Source organism: Talpa occidentalis, unplaced genomic scaffold (assembly GCF_014898055.3).
Source record: "Talpa occidentalis isolate TD23 unplaced genomic scaffold, MPIMG_talOcc4v2.1 talOcc4.12, whole genome shotgun sequence".
NCBI classification, from domain to species: domain Eukaryota; kingdom Metazoa; phylum Chordata; class Mammalia; order Eulipotyphla; family Talpidae; genus Talpa; species Talpa occidentalis.
Window position 1 is genome coordinate 54748318 of NW_023601212.1, and position 21841 is coordinate 54770158.

The 21841-nt window shown below is 53.4% G+C and overlaps 1 protein-coding gene across 1 annotated transcript in view; it reads right to left on the reverse strand.

Annotated features, from left to right (window-relative positions):
- Positions 1-412: 412 nt before the first annotated feature.
- QSOX1 (quiescin sulfhydryl oxidase 1) overlaps positions 413-21841 on the reverse strand; it is a 39339-nt gene continuing 17910 nt past the window's right edge. The window contains exons 5-12 of the mRNA XM_037506350.2: positions 19738-19828; positions 18747-18892; positions 17005-17139; positions 14982-15111; positions 11677-11799; positions 10816-10963; positions 6717-6896; positions 413-5009 (exon numbers count right to left, since the gene is read on the reverse strand). Coding sequence (XP_037362247.1) covers positions 4234-5009; positions 6717-6896; positions 10816-10963; positions 11677-11799; positions 14982-15111; positions 17005-17139; positions 18747-18892; positions 19738-19828 — 1729 coding nt within the window. The 3' untranslated portion in view covers positions 413-4233. The remainder of the gene's footprint in view (positions 5010-6716; positions 6897-10815; positions 10964-11676; positions 11800-14981; positions 15112-17004; positions 17140-18746; positions 18893-19737; positions 19829-21841) is intronic.

Genomic DNA, 21841 nt, shown 5'->3' on the forward strand with positions numbered 1-21841 from the left:
ACGACTGCTCTTGGCACCCAGCCACCGTGCTGTGAGGAAGTCCAAGCAGCCCGTGCACAGACACAGGTAGAGGAGTTTGGGCCCCCTGCCCACAGCCCAGCTGAGCTCCCAGGTAACAGCCAGAATCAACTTGCCAGACAAACCACATCCAGACACACTGCATGGAACAGAGATGAGCTGTTGTCTGTTGATGAGAACTGGGACTCCAAGTGCATGGGGTCTGCTCAAATTGCAGATTCATGAGCAAAATAAGTGGCTGTTGTTTCAAAAGACTAAGCTTTGGGGGGGTGGTGTGTTATAGCAATAAGTGATACACCTCCCTTCCCCTCACTCTAGCATGTGTCATCTTGTTTCACTTTCATTTTACCAACAGGATAGACAAAAGAAGCATCTTTCATTTGGTTTTACTACTTTGGCTCATTATTTTTTATTTTAGGATTTATTTATTTATGCATACAAGAACTGGGGTACAGGCCAGAGGTGCGGGGAGTGAGAGGATTCACCAGAGACAGAGTGGGGAACAGAACAGGCAGAGTGACTGAAATACACTGTTGAGGGGAGCAGCGGGTGAGACAGGAGAGGTCTGCTGCGCCATGTGGGTAGTTCCCTGGCTGGCCAGGGATCAAACTCGTGCTGCAGAGGCTGCAGATAGCTTCACAGTGCTGTGTTTAACCCCTTGAACCACCAGGGAGGCCCCTACTTTGGCTCATTATTTTTAATAGGGCTCTAGTGTCGTTCTTATTTATAATAGGACTTTGAAATCCTTCCATCCTATTTGTTTTCTTTGTTATTTTTTTTTAAAGATTTATTTATTTTTATACAAGAACTGGGGTATAGGCCAGAGATGTGGGGGGTGAGAGAATTCACCAGAGACAGAGCAGGGAACAGAACAGGCAGACGGACCAAAGTACACTGCTGAAGGGAGCAGCGGGCAAGACAGGAGAGGTCTGTCCCGTCATGTTGATTTCTCCCTGGCCGGCTGGGAATCGAACTAGTGCTGCAGTGCTGCAGATTGCTTCAGAAATGTTTATTACAAAAATTTTTAAAAACACACACTTAAGTAGGTGTCAGTATGAAGCTGTGTAGGCACATGGGCACATGTTGCAGGAGGCAAAGCCTTCCAGGCAAGTGAGAGGCAAATCACACTACAGGGGTGTTGGAGGAAGGGAGTTAACAAGGTCAAAGCTGTGGGGGTGCCCTGACCCCATGCCTCATCCCTACAAGAAGATGGGCTGCACCTGGGTGCCCACAGCCCCACCCCACGGCAAGTGGGGAGGAACGAGGCCTTGGGCGCCACTCCTCTGGGACCTCCCCAGATTGCTAGAAAGAGGCTGCTGAATGAAGCAGCCCCTCAGGCCCCTGGTCCCCTATCACTCCCACCTCACGTCCTTGGGTCTCAGAGAAACCTCCTGATGACCCCTTCAGCGTACCTACCCCAATAGGTCATGACTTTCTCACTTGTCTGTTTTCCCACTAGCATGTAAGCCGTAACGGCAGAGAGCTGCTGCCACCCATCACAGCTCTCCACTGTTTGTTTCCAGCTTCTACCCAAATGTGTTGGGAAAAAATGCTTGAATTTTTAACAGTCTTTTGTTTAGAATTTCTTATATTTACTATTTTTCTTTGTTGACTTTGACCTGTGATTTCTCCTCTGCCTGTGATGCATTTTCCCTCCTTATTTTCCTTGCTGACACCCACCAGCTCGTCCTGCAAAACCGTGCTCAACTGTCTCCTCTAGGAAACACTGTGAAGGCTCAGCAGGTAAAGGCAGAAGTGAGTTTGGCCCCAGAATAAGGAGCCTCGGCTTGGCAGTCCCCCACCCCCCAGGACTGGCCAACTTGGGAGCTCTCCCAGGTGCAGAGAAGCAACCTGACTCAGCAGCCCAGCTCCCAGCCTGGCAGACTGGGTGGGGGAGTAGCCAGCTGCTGGTGGGCAAAGCCAGTTTATGCTGCTGCTGGAGACCCCTGGGGAAATCAAGGTGAAAGGCGGCAGTCCTGCTGAGGAGGAGGCCCAGCCCTTGTTTATCAATCAGAGGGGCCGGGACAGGCCAGAGAGAGGTTGCGATGAGGAGGCATACCCACTGGCAGGGCGCCAGCAGACCCCAGGGAAGGTTCTGCTTCCTGGTTTATGCGCTGTGGGTAGACATGGCTGCTGGGGCCTCTCTAGCCTGGCCCTAATTCTGAACCTAATGCTGATGGACCTCCTCTGCACTTGCCATTTGTCAGGTAGTAGGGGAAGTAGGTGGACTCAAGTAGACTTGGCCAAGTGCGCACAGGAGCCTCTAGCATTCTCTTGGGGGTCAGGGTTACACTGCCAATCATGTGCGGGCCTATTAGCCATGGGCCCAGAGGAGTGAGTGAAGACAAGCAAATCCAACTCAGGTGGGTAGGGGGAGGTGCATGATGAGGGTAGGGACCCTCAGACCACAGACCTGCAGGGAGGCTCCAGGCTGGACTCCAGAGATCCAGGTAGCTACAGAGGTTACTCTGGGTCACTGTAAGCAAGGAAAGGGGAAAGGCTGACCCTGCGCACGGGCTCCCTGGCCCTCCCCAGCTGTCCTAGCAAAGGCAGCATGCTTGGCACCCACCCTGCTCCACCCAGTGCCATCTGAGCAGAGTGAAGATGTCAAAAGGAAAAACTCCAAATCGGATTGAGGCCCCTGCTTCCCCTTAATGAGGTTCATTATCAGGCCCTCTGATCCCAGTAAAACCCAGCAGGCAGGCAGGATTAGGGGCAGGCTCTCTAATCTAGCTGACTCCTCCCTCCTGATCTGCCTGCCCAGGCCAGTTCCACAAAGAAGACTTGACCTACCTGGAGGGAGAGCTGGGCACTTGGCTGAGGAGGCTGGCAGGTGCAGAGGAAGTTTCCTTGAACAGAACAGGGAACAATGTGCCAGGTCCCCCAGGGAGGTCTGTCTCTGGTGCACATAGAGGCTGAAGGGCTTGGGGAGACAAAGCTCAGGCCCCCATTAAGAGAGAGGGGCTGTGACAAAGGAAGCCAGGAGCTCTGTGAGATGGGGCTGGATTCCACGGGCAGCTTGATTCTGCGAGTCTTCCATGTACGAGGTCTCCAAGTAGCAAGTTAAAGAACACACTGGTCTTGCCTTAACAAAAATAATTTATTCTACAACCTCCCAATCAGTGGGGTGGAGTTGAAATCAAACACATGTAGGGCACCATTGTCCCACTGACCCTGGTAACCTCTACATGTCGAGGGTGGGACCTCTAGAGAGATGATACTCCCCTCAACCCAGCACCCTCTACATTCAAAGTCAGCATCTCTGTGAACACTAAAATCAAAAGATAAAAGACCCAGCTTGAGAGGGGTTAGGACAGCGACTTAAAGGGAGAAATCAAAGCACATTTGAAGCAGCCATCTTTCTCCTGAACTTCACTATCTCTCACTGCCAAGCACAGAGCTAAAGAACCAACCTCCCAACCTCCCAATCTCCCACCCTCTTAAGCTCCCTCCCTCGACCCAACATGACCCTCTCATCAGGTCCTGCCAATCCGACCCTTCAGACCCCAGCTCAGGGACAGTCACCTGCCAGCTGTGCAGCAACTCTGCCTACACTCTTCCGGAAGGAGGGGCTTGGGGAAGGGGCCAGTCATAGGCACTCTTCTCACAAACTCTGACCCACACCTCACCGAGGGGGCCAGCATGACCTCCAGAAGCTTCTGGGCTCCCTTCTGAAGCCAAACTGCCCAGCGGGTCTGAGAGGCTGGAGGGTGGGTAGGCCACAGGGTGGGTTGGACAGTCAGGGGCTGTCCCTCCTTCCCTGGTGAGAGGCCTTTGCATCCAGAAGGAGCAAAGGGCAGAACCCTAGCTTGTACAAGGAGCTGCACTCCAGCCCTCTAGCCCCTCCTCGGGATGGGAAACCTTGGAAACTGTGGCTTCACTTGCTCCAGTTTAAGCCAATACCAAGTAGGAGGCACTGAAGTGTCAGCAAGAATGAGGCAGGACTTCAAATGAGCTGAAAAAGAGGAATTTGGTGCTGAGAGGCCAGGGACTGAGCTTCCCGACCCAATTGCCAGGGCTGTCCTCCCCCAGGGCTCTCAGAAAACCTATATTCTATGCATGTCCCTGGAATACTCCAGAAGGCCCAAAGGGGTTCACTGGACCAACAATTTTCTTGGATTTCCCTGGACAAGGAGCAAGGGGAAGTGGGCCAAGAAGCTGGAAGAGCACCATGGATGGCAGCTCCCTTTCCCAGTCCCCTCCCAGTGGGATGGTTCAGGCTGTGGGGTGGCCAGCACGACCCTTCAGGGCCCTCATCTTGGCCCGGAAGTAGGTATACATGGCCAGCAGGCCCAGGAAGGACAAGGAATAGAGAGCAATGTAGAGGCTGATGTCCAGGTGGGAGAAGTTCCCTCCCAGCACCTGCAGCCAGTGGCCTCGGCGCCGCATGGACCCAGCCTCTGGCGCCCAGTCAGGGATGTTGACCAGCTGCCTGGAGCTGTGGCCCACTCGCCTCAGCTCTAAAGGACCCCTGGGGAGCCTGTCAGCCTGGAACTCAGCCAGCATTATGGCTCTTGTGTCTCGTTTCATCAAGCGTCGCTGCCCTTTTGGGGGTTCCGGCTCATCCATCTGAAGCTCTGCTATGTGCTCAGGGGGTCCTTGGTCTGGCTCAGCGCTGGTCAAAGGGAAGCCAGTGTGCATCTCTGGGGGGTGGCTCACCCCAAGGCTCTCTGCTAGAAAATCTGGGATTCTGGGTCCTGGCTCTACGGTCATCTCAGCCTTCTCAGGGCCCAGAGTAGAATTTCCAGCCACCAGTACTAATGCCATTGGCTTTGGGTCAGCTGCTGCCCTCGGTGCACTGTGGTGGGGGTCCAGCCCAGCTGTCGGAGTGTCCAGGACGATGTTGCTCCAGGAGAAGTGGGTCTTGAAGAAGCTAAGGGTGTTGTCCAGATCCCACACAGGCTGGCCCCGGAGTTCATTGTGACAAGCGGAACAGAGTTCACGGGGTGGCCACTGCACCTTCGGGAAGTGGGGGTCCTCGCTGGGAGTCCCTGGGGAGGGAACACACAAAGGTCAACTATGACACAGCAGACCCACCCAAAAGCCCAGGCCTACTCTTCTGTTCAGAACACTAGCTTCCGCATCTGCAGAAAGGCCTTCCCACAACCCTTCACAAGGACAGGTATGAGCCAGGCAGCTAAAGAAAACCAGTGCATCACCTGGCCCAAGGGATTCAGCAATGGCGCCTCCCAGGTAGTGGAGGATTTCTCTCTGCCCCTGCCCCTAGCACCCCACCTTTACCCATGGGTGGCCAGCTGGCTTCACCCACTGCAGGTTTGCAGCCCTGGGCCAGATATGGAAGGGCAGGAACTCTCAGCACCATCTGTCTTGCAAGCTTTGGTTGGCCTGCTAGTATTTCTTTCTTTTTCTAAAATTTTCTGAGCTTTATGTAATGAAATGTTACTTCTGTAATTAGAGGAGAAATGGTTTTATAAACAAGAGTTGGTGCCTGGTAATTCCACAGGTGTTCTCCTTTATCCCACTGTAGCCCTCTGGGGCAAGTAGGAGTTGGTGGGGTTTCCTCCTCAGATGGGCTCTGAGGGGTGCCTGTGGGGACCCCAGGGACATGGGTGGGGAAAGGGCATTCTGACCCTCACGCTGTTGGGACCCAATGCAGCCAGGTCCGGGCTCCGGGGCCTGCCCCCAGGCTTGCCCAGGGTCACTGGGGAATGCCATCAGCCCAGCTCTCTTGCAGGAGGCACAGTTCCTCAAGGGTTAATATGGGGGAATACGTTGCTGGCCAGGAAGAAGCCACAGGAAGTGAGGTAAAAATCAGTGGTTATTTTGTGGAGTAGGTAACAAGTAGATTTCAAGGGTCCAGTGAGAAGCAGCAGTGAAATGAGCACTCGGTTTGTACCTGCTCATTGTTGTTAGTAGTTTGATGTGAAAGCACCAACTTCCTTTCGGCCCTGAGGAGAGGCCAGGATCCTGGCTCTCCCTGAGCAGCTGGGTCCTGAGGGGAGCTGGGAGCCTGCGGAGGTCACGGGGCTAGGGGGTCAAACGGAGCATTTGGTGGCAGGGGCGGGGTGGGAGGAGACAGGCACGTGTCTTCTTTTTAATCCACCAGGAGGCCCCATGAGACCAGACCGAGTACAGCCACCAGCACCAGCACCTGCTCCATTCAGCTCCTTTAGCCTCACACCCCAGGCCCCAGCCCCACCTCCCATCTCTCTCCCCACAGACCAGCCGGTTGTCCACAGATGGCTCCCTCCCCACCGCCAGCTTCTGGTCACCCCCTGGAGTTTAAAGCTTTTGCCTCTTGGACTAGAAAACACTGCATATGAGGGACAGTGGAAAGACAAGGCCTTCCCCTGTAGGAATTAGTCTCTGGTCTTTTCTAGGACATTGTAACATGAGACCTTCCCCCTCCAGGAAGTGGAAAAGCACAGCTCTCTCCTTTTTATCACTTTGAGAAAGAGCAGGAAAGACAAAAGGCAGAGTAGGGGAAACAGGGGAGGGATGTCAACAGGCCACAGGAAAGGCCCTGTGCAGCGGCAAGAGCGAGCAATGGAATTGAAGACCAGGTTCTTAGCATGTCAAAGCCTCATTTTCTTCATCTAGAAAATGGGTCTAACGCTACGGGGTTATCTGGGGGACGGCTAGGGGACAGTGAGCATCCCCTCTCCCACCTCTGACCCCAGACTCGGAAGCTCCCCCACCTCAGCCTCTCTCTGTAGGTGACGCCGGACTCTCCTTACCCGCAAGGCGATTATTGACCCTGTTGTGGCTGGACCAGAGCCAGAGAACAGCATTGTTTGGACTGTCCACTTTGTGCATGGAGGCAGCAGCCATCTGCTCGAAGTGGCTGGCGCAGTCTTGGCAGCCGAAGAAGAAGCGAACGTAGCCCCGGATGGCCTGGAGGACCTCCTGGGCCTTGGCTGCAGGGGAGAGGGGACAGTGGCCAGAGTCAGGGGCTGCCTGCCCTTGCAGGTCCTGCCACGTTCCCTGCACAGCCCACCACGCCACCCCTGCACCGCATCCCAGCCCAGGGTCTCCCCACTTGTCTCTCCACCTTCCATCTAGGTTGAACCTCGCCTTCCAAACTCCCAAGGCCCGTTTCCCTTCTCAGTCACTCACCCAGGCCCTCGTCACTTACTCTCGCTCAGGATAAAGTCTACAGTCCTCGGAAGAACGCATGGGCTCTTTGTGAGGCTGGAGAGCGGGGCAGGGGCGAGTGCCCATCAGCATATCCTGGGCTCCCACTGTGCCCACCTGCTTTGGGCTTCTTCCTGACTGGCTCCCAGGGGTCTCCCTTCCCTCAGACATTTCATAGGAGTGCATCCTGATGCACCCCCAACAGGTGCACCCCCTAATGTGTCCCACCCCCTCTACCTGTCCCCCATCCCCTATTGCTGGGACGTCTGCGCTCTTCCCTAGAGAAACACCATTGCCCCTGCCCTGAAACCCTTTTGTCTCCCACATTCCATATTCCTCCGGGCTGAAGGTGGTGGCAGCATTCTCCCTGCTGATGGTGGCTTCAGAAATGTCTCTCCTTGCTATGAAAGCTCCAGCCCTTCAGCAGTCAGCCCCTGCCTCACCCCGCATTCACTAGGACCCCAGCACCAGCTCTCTGGCCACTTACCACTGCTCCCCACACCATCATCCCTGGAAACTTTTGGCCCAAACCTGTTTCTTGCCTCATACCTCAGCTCCACCTTCTCATGCATCCATCCTGGTCATCCCTCCTGCCCAACCCCTCTCCCCCGCCCCCTCCCACCGCCTACCCTGCAGCAGTTCTTATCACTTCTTGTGCCCTTGTCCTCTGGACCTCACCCCTTCCCGCCTCCTCTAGGACTTCACTCCTATAAATATGTTCTTTCTTTACTGCATCATTTATTTCCCCTTTAATAGGGGGTCATCCCATATTAAAAATAGTCATAAGAAAGAAATCCCAGACCTCCCTGGTGGCGCAAGGGGTTGAGCGCAGCGCTGGGAAGCAATCCGCAGCCTCTGCAGCACGAGTTTGATCCCTGGCCAGGGAGCTGCCCACATGGCACAGCAGACCTCTCCTGTCTCACCCACTCTTCCCCTCAGCAGTGTGTTTCATCAGTCTGCCTGCTCTGCTCCCCACTCTGTCTCTGGTGAATCCTCTCACCTCCCATACCTCTGTCCTGTACCCCAGTTCTTGTATGCATAAATAAATAAATCTTAAGAAAGAAAGAAAGGAAGAAAGAAAGAAAGGAAGGAAGGAAGGAAGGAAGGAAGGAAGGAAGAAGGAAGGAAGGAAGGAAGGAAGGAAGGAAGGAAGGAAGGAAGGAAGGAAGGAAGGAAGGAAGGAAGGAAGGAAGGAAGGAAGGAAGGAAGAAATCCCTTCTCTGGGCCTTGGCTGCAGGGGAGAGGGGAGCATCACTCTGAGCCCAACACCCCAGTACCGCTCCATCATCTCCAATGCTTTGCTCTCCTCAGCTTAATCCAACCTGGCCTTTCTCTCTCCTCTACTCCCTGGAACAGTTCCTGCCAGACAGCTCCTCCTCTTGGAGTACCTCCAGCAGCACAACAACATCCACTCAGCTTGAAACATTTGACTTTGGAGGTCCCCAAAACTTGAAGCATCCTCCTTCTCAAAATGTTTGACTTTAAGAACCCTTTTGAAATTGTCATGGCTACTCCCTTCACCTCTTTCGCTGGCCCCCGACCCTTGAGCTGAGGTAGGGCTCCCGCAGTGCCCAGGCTCGGCCCTCAGCACTTTGCCTGTCCAACCAGCGAGCCCGTCTGGCCCCCTGACTCTAACTGTCATCTACATGCCAGTGGCCGCAGTGCTGACAGCTCCATTCTGGACCCCTCCCGGAAGCCCAGACTCACCTGTCTACATCTCCATGCAGATCTCAGCAGGCACAGAGCAGACCATAATTCTGCTCTTCCCCTAACCTCCTCCCCACACTCCTGTGCCCTTCCCGGGACCAGCAGCTGCTTGACAGACAACTCATCCTGAGTCCTGGTCCGGCGTACTCTCTACCCACCCACCACCAGGTCACATCAGCGTGACCTTCAAAATACCCCCAAGTCGCACCTCTGTTCCCACCTGCACACCCACAGCTCGAGTCTGGGCTCCTGCTGCCTCTCCGGGACTAGTTGCACAACTTCCAAACTGGCTGCCCTGTTTCCCTCTCGTCCCACTGTTGTCTACTTTCTATCCAGTAATCTTTCTAGAGCATGAATCATCTGTGTCACTTCCTTGCTTAAACTCGCCAGGAGTTTCTCACAAGGCTGAAACCGAAGCCCGAACCCTTCCCTCGCCGGGACCTCAGTGCAGTGCACGTACTCCCCTCCACCCTGCCTCCCTCTCCAGCCGCACCGCCTCACCCCCAAGCTCTCCCACTCATCTCCTTTCGGTGTTGCTAACATGCCAGACTAGTTCTCTGCTTTTGCTAGTTCTTGAGCTGCATTACAGGTTGAAGTGGGCCCCTCAACATTCATAAGTTGAAGCCCCAATTCCAAGCATCTCAGATGGGGACTATTTGGACATAGGGCCTTGAAAGAAGTGATTAAGTTAAAATGACTTCACGAGAGCGGGTCCTAAGCCTGTATGACTGGTGTCCTTCTAAGAACTTAGTCACCGACACACAGTGTGAAGACCACATGAAGACACAGGGAGCAGAAGGTCACAAACCAAGGAGAGGACTCAGCCGAAACCAATCTTGCCTTGGACTTTCCAAATTGCAAGAAAATTAATTTCTGCTGTTTAGGCCACCATGATGGGCTACTTTGTTATGGTAGCCCCAGCAAACTCATACATCCTAGAAGGCTCTCTTCCCAGGTATCCATGCTGCTTCCCTCTCACCTGCCACATTCAACACTGGGTCGCCCCATAGAGAAGCCTAACCCAGTCACACTGTCCCCACACAGCACCCCTCCCAACCTGTCCCCCACACCACCTTGTCCTGTCTTCACAGCACCCGTCACGGCAGCTGACGTGAGCTATCTGTGTGGTCAGTCTGCCTCTGGAATACTGTCCCCTGGAGGCAGCGACTTTGCCCATTTAGCATTGGACCCATCCCTCTAGCTGAGCTGGCATCTTGGGGACTCTCCAAAAACACTGGCTGACGGAATGACAGGCCATCCAGTACCTCCAGCAGCTCCTCTTCTGTGGTCTCCCTCAGTGGGATGCTCCCTCCTAGCTCAGCTTCTATTCACCCATCCACTCTCAACTTACCGCTGCCTGCTCTTCCTGACAGCTGCAGCTCCTCTCCCCCAGGGCTCCAGCCCTGCGCGCACCTGTCCACCTACCTGTCCTCAGTCAGTCCACTGAGAACATGGCCTGTGTCCTTCTGGCCAAGCCAGGGCCTGGTACAACCTAGTTCCTCAGTGAACGTGGACTGAACCGGAGGTCCTGCTAATCGTTACCATGGGGGAAAGATCATGTGGGGTGCAGAAGCATTTGCCTGGTTTTGGGGGAGAGAACAGGGTAGGAGGGACAACACATTTTCCCAAGAAAATGATTTTTCAGCGGGAAACAGTAAAATCGCTGAAAGTGCATGACACCAGCTTGTGAACTTTGAAATAGACACAGTTCTTTTCTTCACAGGAATATAAAGAGTAAAAGCACAGATTTTTCATGAAGGCTGAAAACAAGCAAGCTTGGGGTTCTAAGGAAGCTGGCAAGAAGCCTCAGGACACTGATGTCTCCTTGCCAGGCACCCCCCAGGGCAGGGGCTAGGGCTGGTGACTCCTCCAGGCCCTCCCCCTTCTGGTTCTGTGGGTCATGAGTGCCAATGGCAAATCCTGGCCTTCAGCTGGGAGCCCGCAGAGGGCAGGTTGGGCTGGGCCAAACCACAGGATGCATAACCCCAGACTCACCTGTTTCCTGTGAGTGGTCCACATCTTGCCGAGCGGCCTGCACAGTCAGGAAGTGGAAGAGGACCCACAGGGAGCAGGGAAAGCCCCGGAAGTGTGGCTCACTCCCCTGGCAGCCAACCCAGTTCACCTTCTTGGCAAGCACAGCACTCTAAGAGACACACAGCAGCATGAGTGGAGGAGAAAGGGCTGGGATGGGAGGCAGGAGAGAAGCTTCCAGAAGACTCAAAGCTCAGCACACTCAAATAAGGTCCCTCTCTCAGCCCTTCACCTGGTGGGTGGCATTTCCCTCCCATTGGCCACACCATCAAAGGGGCAGCAGCTCTGATACCGTGGGATACAGACGAAGTCACACCCTTGTCTAGTCTCTATGTCCCCTCTGTAGAATGGGGATGATCTCTGAGTTCCCTTCCAGTTTTGACGCTCTGTAAGGTTTGGGGTGTCTGCAGGGCACATAGGGGTCTCCCTTTGCAAATAAGAGGAGGAGCCCAGAAAGGTGCCCCTGGTGAGGGCCAGAGAAGCCAGCTGAGGTGTGCTCGGAGGCAACGGAGAGACTCTTGCCGCTGGCATCTCCCACTCAGCTAAAGCCCCAGCCTGCCCACCTCCCGCTGTGTGACCTTACACAAGTTGGCCTCAGTATCTTCACCCGTGAAATGGGGACATCTCCCTTCCACTAGCGCCGGGAGGATAAATGAGGTTATATGGAGGGAGACCAATAACTAGTCCCGACTAACGGAAAGCCCCACGGAGACCCAGACATCGTCCTTCCTGCAAGTTGCTAAGGCCAGCAGTGCAGGGTTAATGCCTCCCCTTCCCACAGACACGGAGGACAGCAGGAGATCTGCAGACGCTCCCCAGACTCACCTCCTTCCTGTTGTCCAGGGCAGTTTTAAAGAACTCGTAGGGAATTTTCTTTCTCTGCTGCCTCTTAAGCCAGTTATGTGTGGAGTGCAGGAAGTTCTTGACCAAGGGCTGGCCAGGGAAGTACTGTGGGAGGGACAAGCGGAAGGCAGAGCATAAAACACGATTCTCCCAGACACCCATGCCTGGAGAGGGTGGGGGCTAGGTGGAAGCCGGTGGAGGCAAAACCCCCAAATCACCAGGGAAACATTCTGCCTAAGACACAAGTATGGGTTCCTCCCCACCCTCGCTCTGGGGCACCTGGGAAGGCTGGGGCTGGGGGCAACTCTAAATAGGCCTGGGTGGGGAGGGCTGCCCCTCTGGAGGCCGCTGGGAAGCAGGGTGAGCCCCTGAGGTGCCTCCCAGGGCCGCTGGGCAGGCTGGCCACCCGTCTGCATTTCAGGCGAGTTTCTGTAGAACCACTGACTTGCTGACTAACTCACCAGTGGGGCTAGACTGGCAAAGGGCCTTTCCATTTGTATTCTACAGGCTGCCAGTGGGGCCAGGGCAGCCTGGCGGCTTATAGCCAAGATCCCAATCTTGATGGTAACTCCCAGTCCTCTCTGAGGAACATGAAAAGCTGCTCTGACAATAAGTCAACTCAAATCTGATTAGTATCAGCACTTTAAAACCACAAGGACCCCAGGGAGAAGGACAGATGTGTGTGTGTGCACGTGTGCATGTGTGTGTGCCTGCAGACACACAAGGAGGTGGGGGTAGGGGTAAGGATGAGGGAGGAACGCAGCAACAGCAGTGGGGCAGAGAACAGCACCAAGAGAAACAGAGATGCTTGAAGAGGGAAAAGAGCTGGAGACAGGATGATCACTAAACAGAAAAACCTGGCAGCTGCTTCAGTTCTGAAAAATCCCTGCATCTTATCAAAGCTCCTGGGCAGGACAGCGCCCCCCAGTGGCCACAGAGCCTGTGCCTTTCACGTTCCCTCTTAGCTCACATAGCCTCTGCCTCGCAACAAAGATTTACAGCTTCAAGTCAGCATTTCGCAGTGACCTTACCTTCGCCCACCATCCTGACTTGGACCCTACCCCTGCTAAGGCTGTGGTGTCATGAGGAAGGATGAATTAGGGGGCTCCAGACAGCAGGGAGTCACCTCCACAGGGAGTGGGGAAACCCTGGTGTCCACGCGCCACCCAGTGGCCAGTGCTGCCGTGAGGAAGCCAGAGAGCAGGGAGCTCTGGGATTCAGGAGGGCAGACAGAAGGGTCTCCAAAGGACCTGTGGAGTGCCCCCTGCCCCAAGCCTGCACCCTGCCAGGGCCTACAGCTCCCTGGGGCTGAGCAACAGAGTGAGCATTATCACCCATCCTTTGGACTTTTAGTGACCCCACACACACAGTGGGAAGAGCATGGGTTAGATGAGACACAGTGCAGATCCCAGCTCAGCCATTCACCCGCTGGAGGACCTTGGACAAGGGGCTTCATCTCTCTGAACCTGTGTTTCCTCTCTATGGGCAATATGAGTGCCCACTCCGTGGAGTTGAGGAGAAACACAAGCTAATACAAAGAGCACCCTGCAGTCACAGGAGATGTCCGCTGCTGCTATCGATACTGCTCAGTAATGTTTCCCAAGAGGCGAGCCACAACCCTACAGCCTCTGGCGGAGGTGCTCTCCGGCCACTGCTCTCCTGCTGTTGCAGGGGCCTGTCTTCCCTCTGGCTCTGCCCCAGCACCAGCCCTGAGCCCTCAGAGGCCCAGCTTCTGGCAAACCCTTTGCCTCACCCCAACCCTTTGCCAGCACTTGCTGAGGGCGGAAGTGTGGCAGGCACCAAGGAGGGGGTACTGCTGTGGCCTCTGCCCAGGTTTCTGGTTCTTTCCCTCACAGCAGGGCCAAACAAAGACAGCTTTGAGTACAGCTGAGAGGTTTGAGAAACCCACAAGAAACAACTTCCCTGGAATGATTCCTTCTAAGTGGCCTGGGGGTTGGGGGCTGCTGGGGAAGCACTCTGGGGCTCCCTCTCACAGGTCAGACAGGAGGATGGCACACACAACAGTCACGAACCTTTCCCCTCTGACTCTCTGGCCCAGCATCTTCAGGTTTCAGTGACCTAGGGACCAAGCAGGGTCTCTGAGAAAAGGCCTCTATTATCAGAATGGGCAGAAGAACAGGGCCCTCTGTGGGACCTCAGGGCTGTTTTGCCTTCAACTGTAACTGTACTGTGACCAGCACTGGTCACCTCACAGGGTCTCTCAGTATAATCACACACGAGTGTGACTACACCAGGTGGGCTGGAGAGGAGGGGAAGAGGGACTAGGTTGGCAGGCAGCTCCCAGGAAGACAAAGATCTGCCCCAGAAGGAGCCCCAGCTGCCAACAGACCTGTGCCCAGAAGGACGGGCTGAAAGACCTGGCACCAGGGATTGAAGTGGCTGAGTCAGCAGTCAGGGTCTGAGAGGGAGCACAGCCCACACCTGACTCAGCAGCCCTCGGTCGCCTTGGGTTTTAAGTAGGCCAGCGGTAGCAATGGATCTGGAACTGGAAGGATGGATGCAGGGAGGGAGAGGAAGGCAGGTGGAGAGGGGAGAGGCAGCCATAGCTAACCTCAGAGACAAGGAAGGAGCAAGGCAGAAGAGAGACATAGGCACTGGAGCAAAAGACCCAGGTTCAAGTCCTGAGGCCTGAGGTCAGCCACTTGAGCTCCCTGAGCCTCTGAAATTGGGGGTATGGGGGTGAGAAATACTTGCCACTCCGCAGAGGAAATAGGAAGATTAAATGCCTCCTAATGATATGCTCCTGCCTTCAACAAGCAGGAGGTACACCTCACTGGGTGGTCACCTTACCAGGAAATCATGACTAGAAAAGCATGCTTGAGTCAGGGATCTGGGCCCAACTTTGGGTCTATGGGCAGTGTCTGGGCATGAAGAGAGATGTGGACAAGTCTCCTGGGCTGTGGTGTCCATGGGTCCTGCTTTCCCCATGACCATGGCAGGGAGTAAGAGGCCATACTTGGGCTCAGGATGAGGTGGAGAACTCAGGGAGTCAAGGCTTCAGTCACAGAATCAGCTAGGAACAGCCCTATGACTTGGGGCATCTCTCTACCCAGCCCCTGCAGAGTGGGGAGAGTGAGGAGCGGTCCCTGATAGTGGGGTATATCTGCAGGGCAGCAGTACTTGGTGGACAGAGAATGCTGTGGCCGGAGGTCCATGAGCTGGAGGGGCCACGCTGCCTCCTCCATGCTGGCACAGGGCCTGCATAGGGATGCACACACTGGTCCTATGTGGGGCCCCACGGACAAGGGATCCAGGGCCCTGCTCACCTGGGCCAGCACTGCCATAAACTTTTTCAGGGCCACTAGGCGCGGACCCTCCAGGACAGAGAACTTGCCCACTTCGACCCGAAGGATGTAGTGTAGTGCAGATTCCAGGTCAGCCATGTAGATCTTGGAGCTGAGAATCCAGAGGGAGGCAGAGAGAAACAGGGGTGTTAGCCATAGGACAGGGCTGGGGAGGATCACCCTGGACTAAAGGAGAGAAGAAGAGGGCACTGCTGATGGTCAGGGTCCTAGAAGTCAGCACTTGGCTCTGCCAGTAGCTAGCTGTGTGACAGTGGGTAAATTACTTAACTTCTCTGAACCTCATCTGTAAAATGAGGATAAACAAATTACTCACAAGTAGGCTGCTGAGAAGATGAAACAGAAGCACAAATATAAGTCTCTCAGTAACTCCCGGCACAGAGTAGGGGTTCCCCCTACAGGCTCAGGGCCCTCCTCACAGGACTCACTAAAGGTGATTTAATCAGGTTACTGGAAGAGGGCGGGGCTTCATCTGTTCTGAGCAAAGACCCCTAGGGACAAACAGACTCTTAGGAGCTCCCACTCAACATGGCTCTGAAAAAGCTACTTTCAAAGACCTAGGGTTTGGCTATCCTCCAAGGGGGTAGGACAGGAAGTGATGCTTATATTTATTTATCTATTTATATCCTGGAAGTTGCCAGACCTGAGTGGCAGGTCAGGCCCCATCCCACAGCCTGGCGGAAGGCTATGGCTCCAGGCTCAGTAGGGTTTGGGCTCAGGGGTGCTGGCTTCTCCACCCTCTGTCTCCATAGGCCTGAGGCCAGACTTCGCTTCTGCAGCGAATTGGCGCTGGAAGCTTGGAGAACTCAATCTACATCTCTGGACCTCAGTCACCTCACCTAATTAAGTAAATGAACTAATGGCTCTGTTCCCCACCCCACCTCCTAAAGTAGGGAGCCAAGAGGTCAGCTAATGGTGAGCACTGTGACCACCTGTGTTTTATCCTCGTGGTTAGGTCCCCTCGCTGTGCTCCACTTTGGTCCTTGGGCCTAGTTTACCTCTCCATTCTGTGTTTTGCTTGAGGAGCAGCCTCATGACTGAAGGAGATAATGCATGAAGGGGCCTGGCACAGAGCTTGGCACATACAGCCAGTAAGTGTCAGCTACCACAAATAGTTGAATGATGAGAATAATCATAATTTGAATAATGACAATGACCACTCCCATCTCTTGGTCTCTCCTTCTTCCCTGATTTACTAAAAATCTCCCTATTAGCACCATCCATCCTTAAAGTCCCTCAGGCTAGGATGCAAAATCCTTCTGGAAATTGGAAGACCCTTTCTTCTCCAATTCTCTTGTGCTGCCCCCCCAGTGGAGGCCGCTTCCTGATGCGCACCCAGCTCCCTGGTCAGCCATTTCCACCTGGTATGCAGCTGAGCATCAGAACAAGAGGTCTACTGCCCGTCTCTCTACACAGAAAGCAGGAATTCTATCACAGAGCAGAGCCAAGGAGGCTTATGCTAACAACTGTGCACAAAGATACAGCCTATCTCAGACAGTAGTGAGCTCCCCAACACCAGGGGCATTCAAATGAGCCTGGTGCCTTCTTAGGAGGGATGCTGTGAAGGGACTGTAAACTGTGTGGGCAGGGACTGCATATCCATATGCATCCCTATTCATAGAGCCTAGCATGGAGCAGATACTAAAAAAGATTTGCTGAGGAAATGATTGCTTGGGTAGGAAGTTGGTTTTGAGCCACCAATATCCATTAAAGCTGATTCTGCTTGTTCTTGCACAGATTTCAGTCTAAGGACTGTAAACATTAGAAAGTCTTCATTCCATTATGAAATGAGTATGGTCTATGCTCCCTAGGGTGCCACGACACAGCTAAGACTTTTCACAGAGGCCAGGTCAGCCCTCAGAGGGTCTGGAGCTGGGATGGCATGAGCTAAGCTCATGACAAGGAACAGAGTGTGGAATGAAGGAGGCCTGCGGTCAGGACAAAGGCTGGGCAGGGAAGGGATGATGAGGACAGGGCCTGGCCTTACCGATCTGCAACTTTCCAAACAGTGGGAGCAACTTCTTTAGGGGTGACTGGCACAACCGTGGTCGGGGGAGTCATCCTGGTGCCGGTGGAAAGCCTCTGCAGGTATGCCGTGTAGAAGGGCCTGGATTCCACCAGCCTGTGAGGAGAGAGAAAGCCACAGGGGAGGTGGTGAGTGACGGACCACAAAACCCCAGAGATGCTTTGTGGCAAGAGGAGAGGCAGGTGGCTCCTCTGACAGAAGGTTTATTGAGAACTACCTGAACTCAGTTCGGTCCGGTCCTCATTAAGGTCAAAATCGAGGCACCTGTGCCTCGTGTTAGCGTTTTCATTCACTCTCAAGTTGCAGAAAAACTTTCTGACACCAGTCTGCTGTCCAAGTGCCATCTGGTAAATGAGCCAGACCCCAAATTCCTCATCCTGCTCTGAGCATCCAGAAGACCATGCAGCCCTGGGGTTCAGTGCTGACTCTGCCCTGGGACAGGATGGCTTGGCTACCTTGCCCAGAGGCCACACTGTGAAGTGGTGGCTGAGCTCACAGCTTGCTCCATGAGTTAACATTACTCCCCAAGGAACCCAAGGGACTTTGATAGGTAATACACAGACACACACACACATATAGAAATTCATATACATATAGATGAATTTATAATTTATATATATAGCAACAACATGAAACCACCTCAATTCTCAAGTCTTTGAGTAATCCTTTAGCGTTCTCTCTCTCCTGATAGAAAGGAGTCCTCAAGGGTAGGAGACATCCCCTGGGCAGGGACACCTGGAAGGAAGGCTGTGAAGAACAGCAGCCGTGTGACGGGCCCCAGGGGAACTGGCATCGGAAAGCATCTCTTTCCACTCCGCTGTCCTGGCCCAGTGTTTATCCATGAGCAGATGGCTAGGAAGCAGCATCGTCACAAATAATTTTCCCCTCCACCAACTCTGAGCGAGGAAACAATGCCTCCTCTTCTGGCACTTTCTGCCCCTCTGGTCCCCTTGAGGCCACTATGCTCCCTCCCTGGGGAGAAGTCTATGACAAGGCTGGCCCAGTGCTGGCTATGGATCAGACCGGGTGAAGGCTAGTGGCCACCCTGCCTGGCCTTGGTCACAGTGGCACTAATGGCCCTGGGGAGTCATCCATTGGGCACTAAGGCAAGCCTGGGTCTCCCCGGCCCTCAAGCTCCTGCCTGCAGGGCCGGGCTGGCATCAATCATCTGCCCAGGGAGGGCACCAAGGCACCATCTGGCGCCATTTAACAGGCCATTCAGCAGCGGGAGTGTGACAGAGGGGCTGAGGCCGGCCTGATTGTTTTCTCTTAGCATTTTGGAACTGGCTATTGTCTGGCTCCTAATGAACTTTTCTGCAATTAGAAAACCAAAGGGAGGGAGGGTCAGGCATATTTGAGTGCCTGCCAGCCCTGCAGCCTGCCAACAAGTCTGCGCTCAGAGTGGTGCAGGGAATAGGGCCAGGGTTGTGGGGAACAGGGCTGTGAGGGCCTGAGACAGGACTGGAGCTGGGGACTGGAGCTGGGGCCTGGGTCAGAGCCTGGGGCCAGTGTCCTGGCTGCAGAGCCTGCTCCCACTGGACAGACAGACATCTGCTTCTCCTGCCCAGGGTGTGCCTTGCTGAACCTTGGCCTCCTCAGACAAAGAATTATGGGAGAAAGACTATGCCAGCCACTGTGAAAGGCAGGCAGCCTCTCTAGGCAGGAAAGAAGGCTGAACCCAGGGAGGATAGAGAGACACTCACACGGGGACCCGTGAAGCAGTGCCATTCCGTAACAGCAGGTAGCAGGATGGAAAGTCTGTGACACCAAACTTGCTGACCGCATCGGCCTCTGTGTTCAGGACCCTGCGCACAGGGATACCTTGGTACTGGGACAGATCCAGGATCACCTGCAGAGACAGGCAGACACGTTGTGTGTGTGTGTGTGTGGGGGGGCTGAGCCACTGGCAGGGGAGCCCTGGGCAGGCACGTGGGTGGCAGCTGTGCACCATCAAGTCTCATCCCACCAACTGCGTCTACCCCACAGGTAACAAGTGCCAAGCAAGACCTAAGTGGATGGAGCTGTGCAGACCTGATATCTCCAATCTTGTAGGATAGTCTAAATTGATAGAATTTTCTCTCCAATGAAAGCAATTTGTAAAAGGCATAATAAAATGGGCTTTCATTTTTAGTCTTACATTTATAAGGCTTTCTGTCTATATTCCAAATCAGAAAATAATGTTAGTTAATGCTTACTGAGTGTTATGTGATATATATATATATATATAGATTGCTTCGTTTAATCTTCAAAACACCACCATATGTTTTACTGCAATTCTGTGGGCTGTGACAGTGTAAGAACAATAAGGGCTCCAGAGCAGAGACCTGGTTCAAAGCCCTGTTCCACCAGTTCACCAGCTGTGATGATACTGGAGGAATTATTTGATCATTGTCGTTGACTGTAGAAGTCAATAACTATGTGTGCCAGCCACCTAGTCAGTCTTTAAATAACCAGCTGGTGTTAACATATTTGGTTTTGATGAGAGAGAGAAAAACAGGAAGGATTTAGATGGAAAGGTTTGGCTCCTACATGTCACATTTCTCCCAGTAGGGGGCAGGCCAGTGCTGGGCTAAGTGCACCAGTCTCAGGCCTGAGAATTAACAGGAAAAGGCTTGATGCCAATGAATTCATCAGTTCCTGGGCTCGCTCTCTTTGGCTATCAGCAATCTGCAGGACCCCTGAGGACAAACTCACCTCTCTGCCCACGTAGGAGCCTTCCTTCTCAAAGATCAGGGCCAGATGCTCTTCATTGTTTCTTGCAAAAAATCCATTAATCTCTTCCAACCTGCAAGAGACAACTCTGGCAGTATCTCTCCACAGCCAGTGGGAGTGAAGCAAAACTGCCCCTGACCTCAGACAGCGCTGACCCAGCACTGTGAGAACAGCCACATGAACCTGTTTCTTGGAGCCTCCCACTGCCTCTCCCAGTGGGTGTAAACCAAAGCCTTAGGAAGTCCCAAAGGACATTGCCTTTTTTACCGAACCCTGGTTCTTCATTTGATCCATGTTGTTGATTTGCTTCTTCATCCTCTCTCAAGAGTCAGCCGTGAGTAGAGGTGGCCTGGGGAGGGGGCCTGGAGGTCTGGGAGGGATGCAGTGAGACCCCTTGTCTCTACATTCTGGGTAAGGCCCAGGCTTCGTGAATGTGGTAATTATTGCTCCCTACGAGACTCATGTTTGGATTCATCAGATACAAGCCTTCAGCTTGAGCCAGTCACTACTAACTGGGAGACTGGCTTTTTCCTCTTCTGGAGTGAGTATAGAAAAGGAATTAAGGAATTAGAGGTCTTGGTTGCAGGAGAGCTAGTAAAATGGGGAAACAGAGATCCAGAACAAAGATGAAACTAGTAGGAAAGCAAATTTTACTGTTAAGTTGCAAATTGTTTTAAAAATTCAAAATTTCAACAAAAAAAGGTGGGTTTCCTTATTCCATTAAAAGCAGAATGTCGGCATACATGCTTAAGAAGCCATGGGCCTCCCTGGTGGCGCAGGCAGTTGAGCTCCGCACTGTGAAGCTGTCCGCAGCCTCTGCAGCGTGGGTTTGATCCCAGCCAGCCGGCGAGGGTCCCACATGGCGCAGCAGACCTCTCCTGTCTCGCCCGCTGCTCCCCTCAGCAGTGTGTTTCTTCAGTCTGCCTGTTCTGTTCCCCACTCTGTCTCCGGTGAATCCTCTCAACCTCCCATGCATCTGGCCTGTACCCCGGTTCTTGCATAAAAATAAATAAATCTTTAAAAAAAATAATAAATAAAAAAAAAATAAAGAGGCCAGAAGGTGAGTGGGCACTGGGGGAAAGGAGCCTCATCTTTTCACGCCCAACTTGGTGACCTATTTCCCTGTGCTGGATCCAGTGATGTGACAATGACTACCTCCAAACAGAAGGCACCACATGAGGTCAATATGGGAGCCCAGTCCAATGATAGAAAGAATGAATATTCTAGAGAAGTGGGTGGGGCCAGGAGGTACCCTAGAGGGCAGATGAAAAGAGCATCATGGATACTGAAAGCCTCTGGGGTGGCCTAAGGGGGTCTCTCAGACCTTCACCAATCCTCCCAATTTGTCAAAAGAGCAAGTTCTACATGGCTCTCACACCTCCAAATTCATTCACACCCTCAGACTTTGGGAAGAGGCATCCTACCTCCCACCACACATCCCTGCCTCCTTCTTAAAGCACCTCAGAAAGATCATGTTGAGAGGTTGGCAGGTGTATCTGATTTGTTGTTTTTGTGACTCCTCAGGGTTGAAAACACACCAGGAGGGATGAGGATGTGTGTGAGAAAGAGACAAGGTCATAGAGACATGAAAGAAGTGGGGAGAAGCGTACATGTGGGCATGGATGTTTCTGGATATGTGGGGCTTGGTTATGGAACCCCAAACCTCACCAACACTACACCTGGGTCCAAGGTTTCTCTCCATGAGGCCCTCCAGGAGGGTGGAGAATTAGGGAAGATGACAAAGGCATCACTGCAGAGTTGGATTCAACCCCAAGTGAACTTGGAAACACATCTCTCAGCAGAGTTACGCCTTTTAAGAAGAACAGGACATAATCTTAGAGGCCTTGTCAGCATGTGCAACTTTCACTAGGGTCTAAGGCTCTTGTCGTTCCTGCTGGTACTTGAATTTGTTCCTTCTAGGCACAAGTGGCTGGAAGTAGGCGTTATTCTCTCTTGAGATCTCACCCAGAAGAGCGGGCCCAGTGTTTTCAATCCACTTGTTTGTTTCTGTGAGAGTCAGGGCAAGTGACAGTGTACCCCACTGTCCCCATTTTCCTAAAGAAGGGCAATCCTGGGGGCCTGCTGG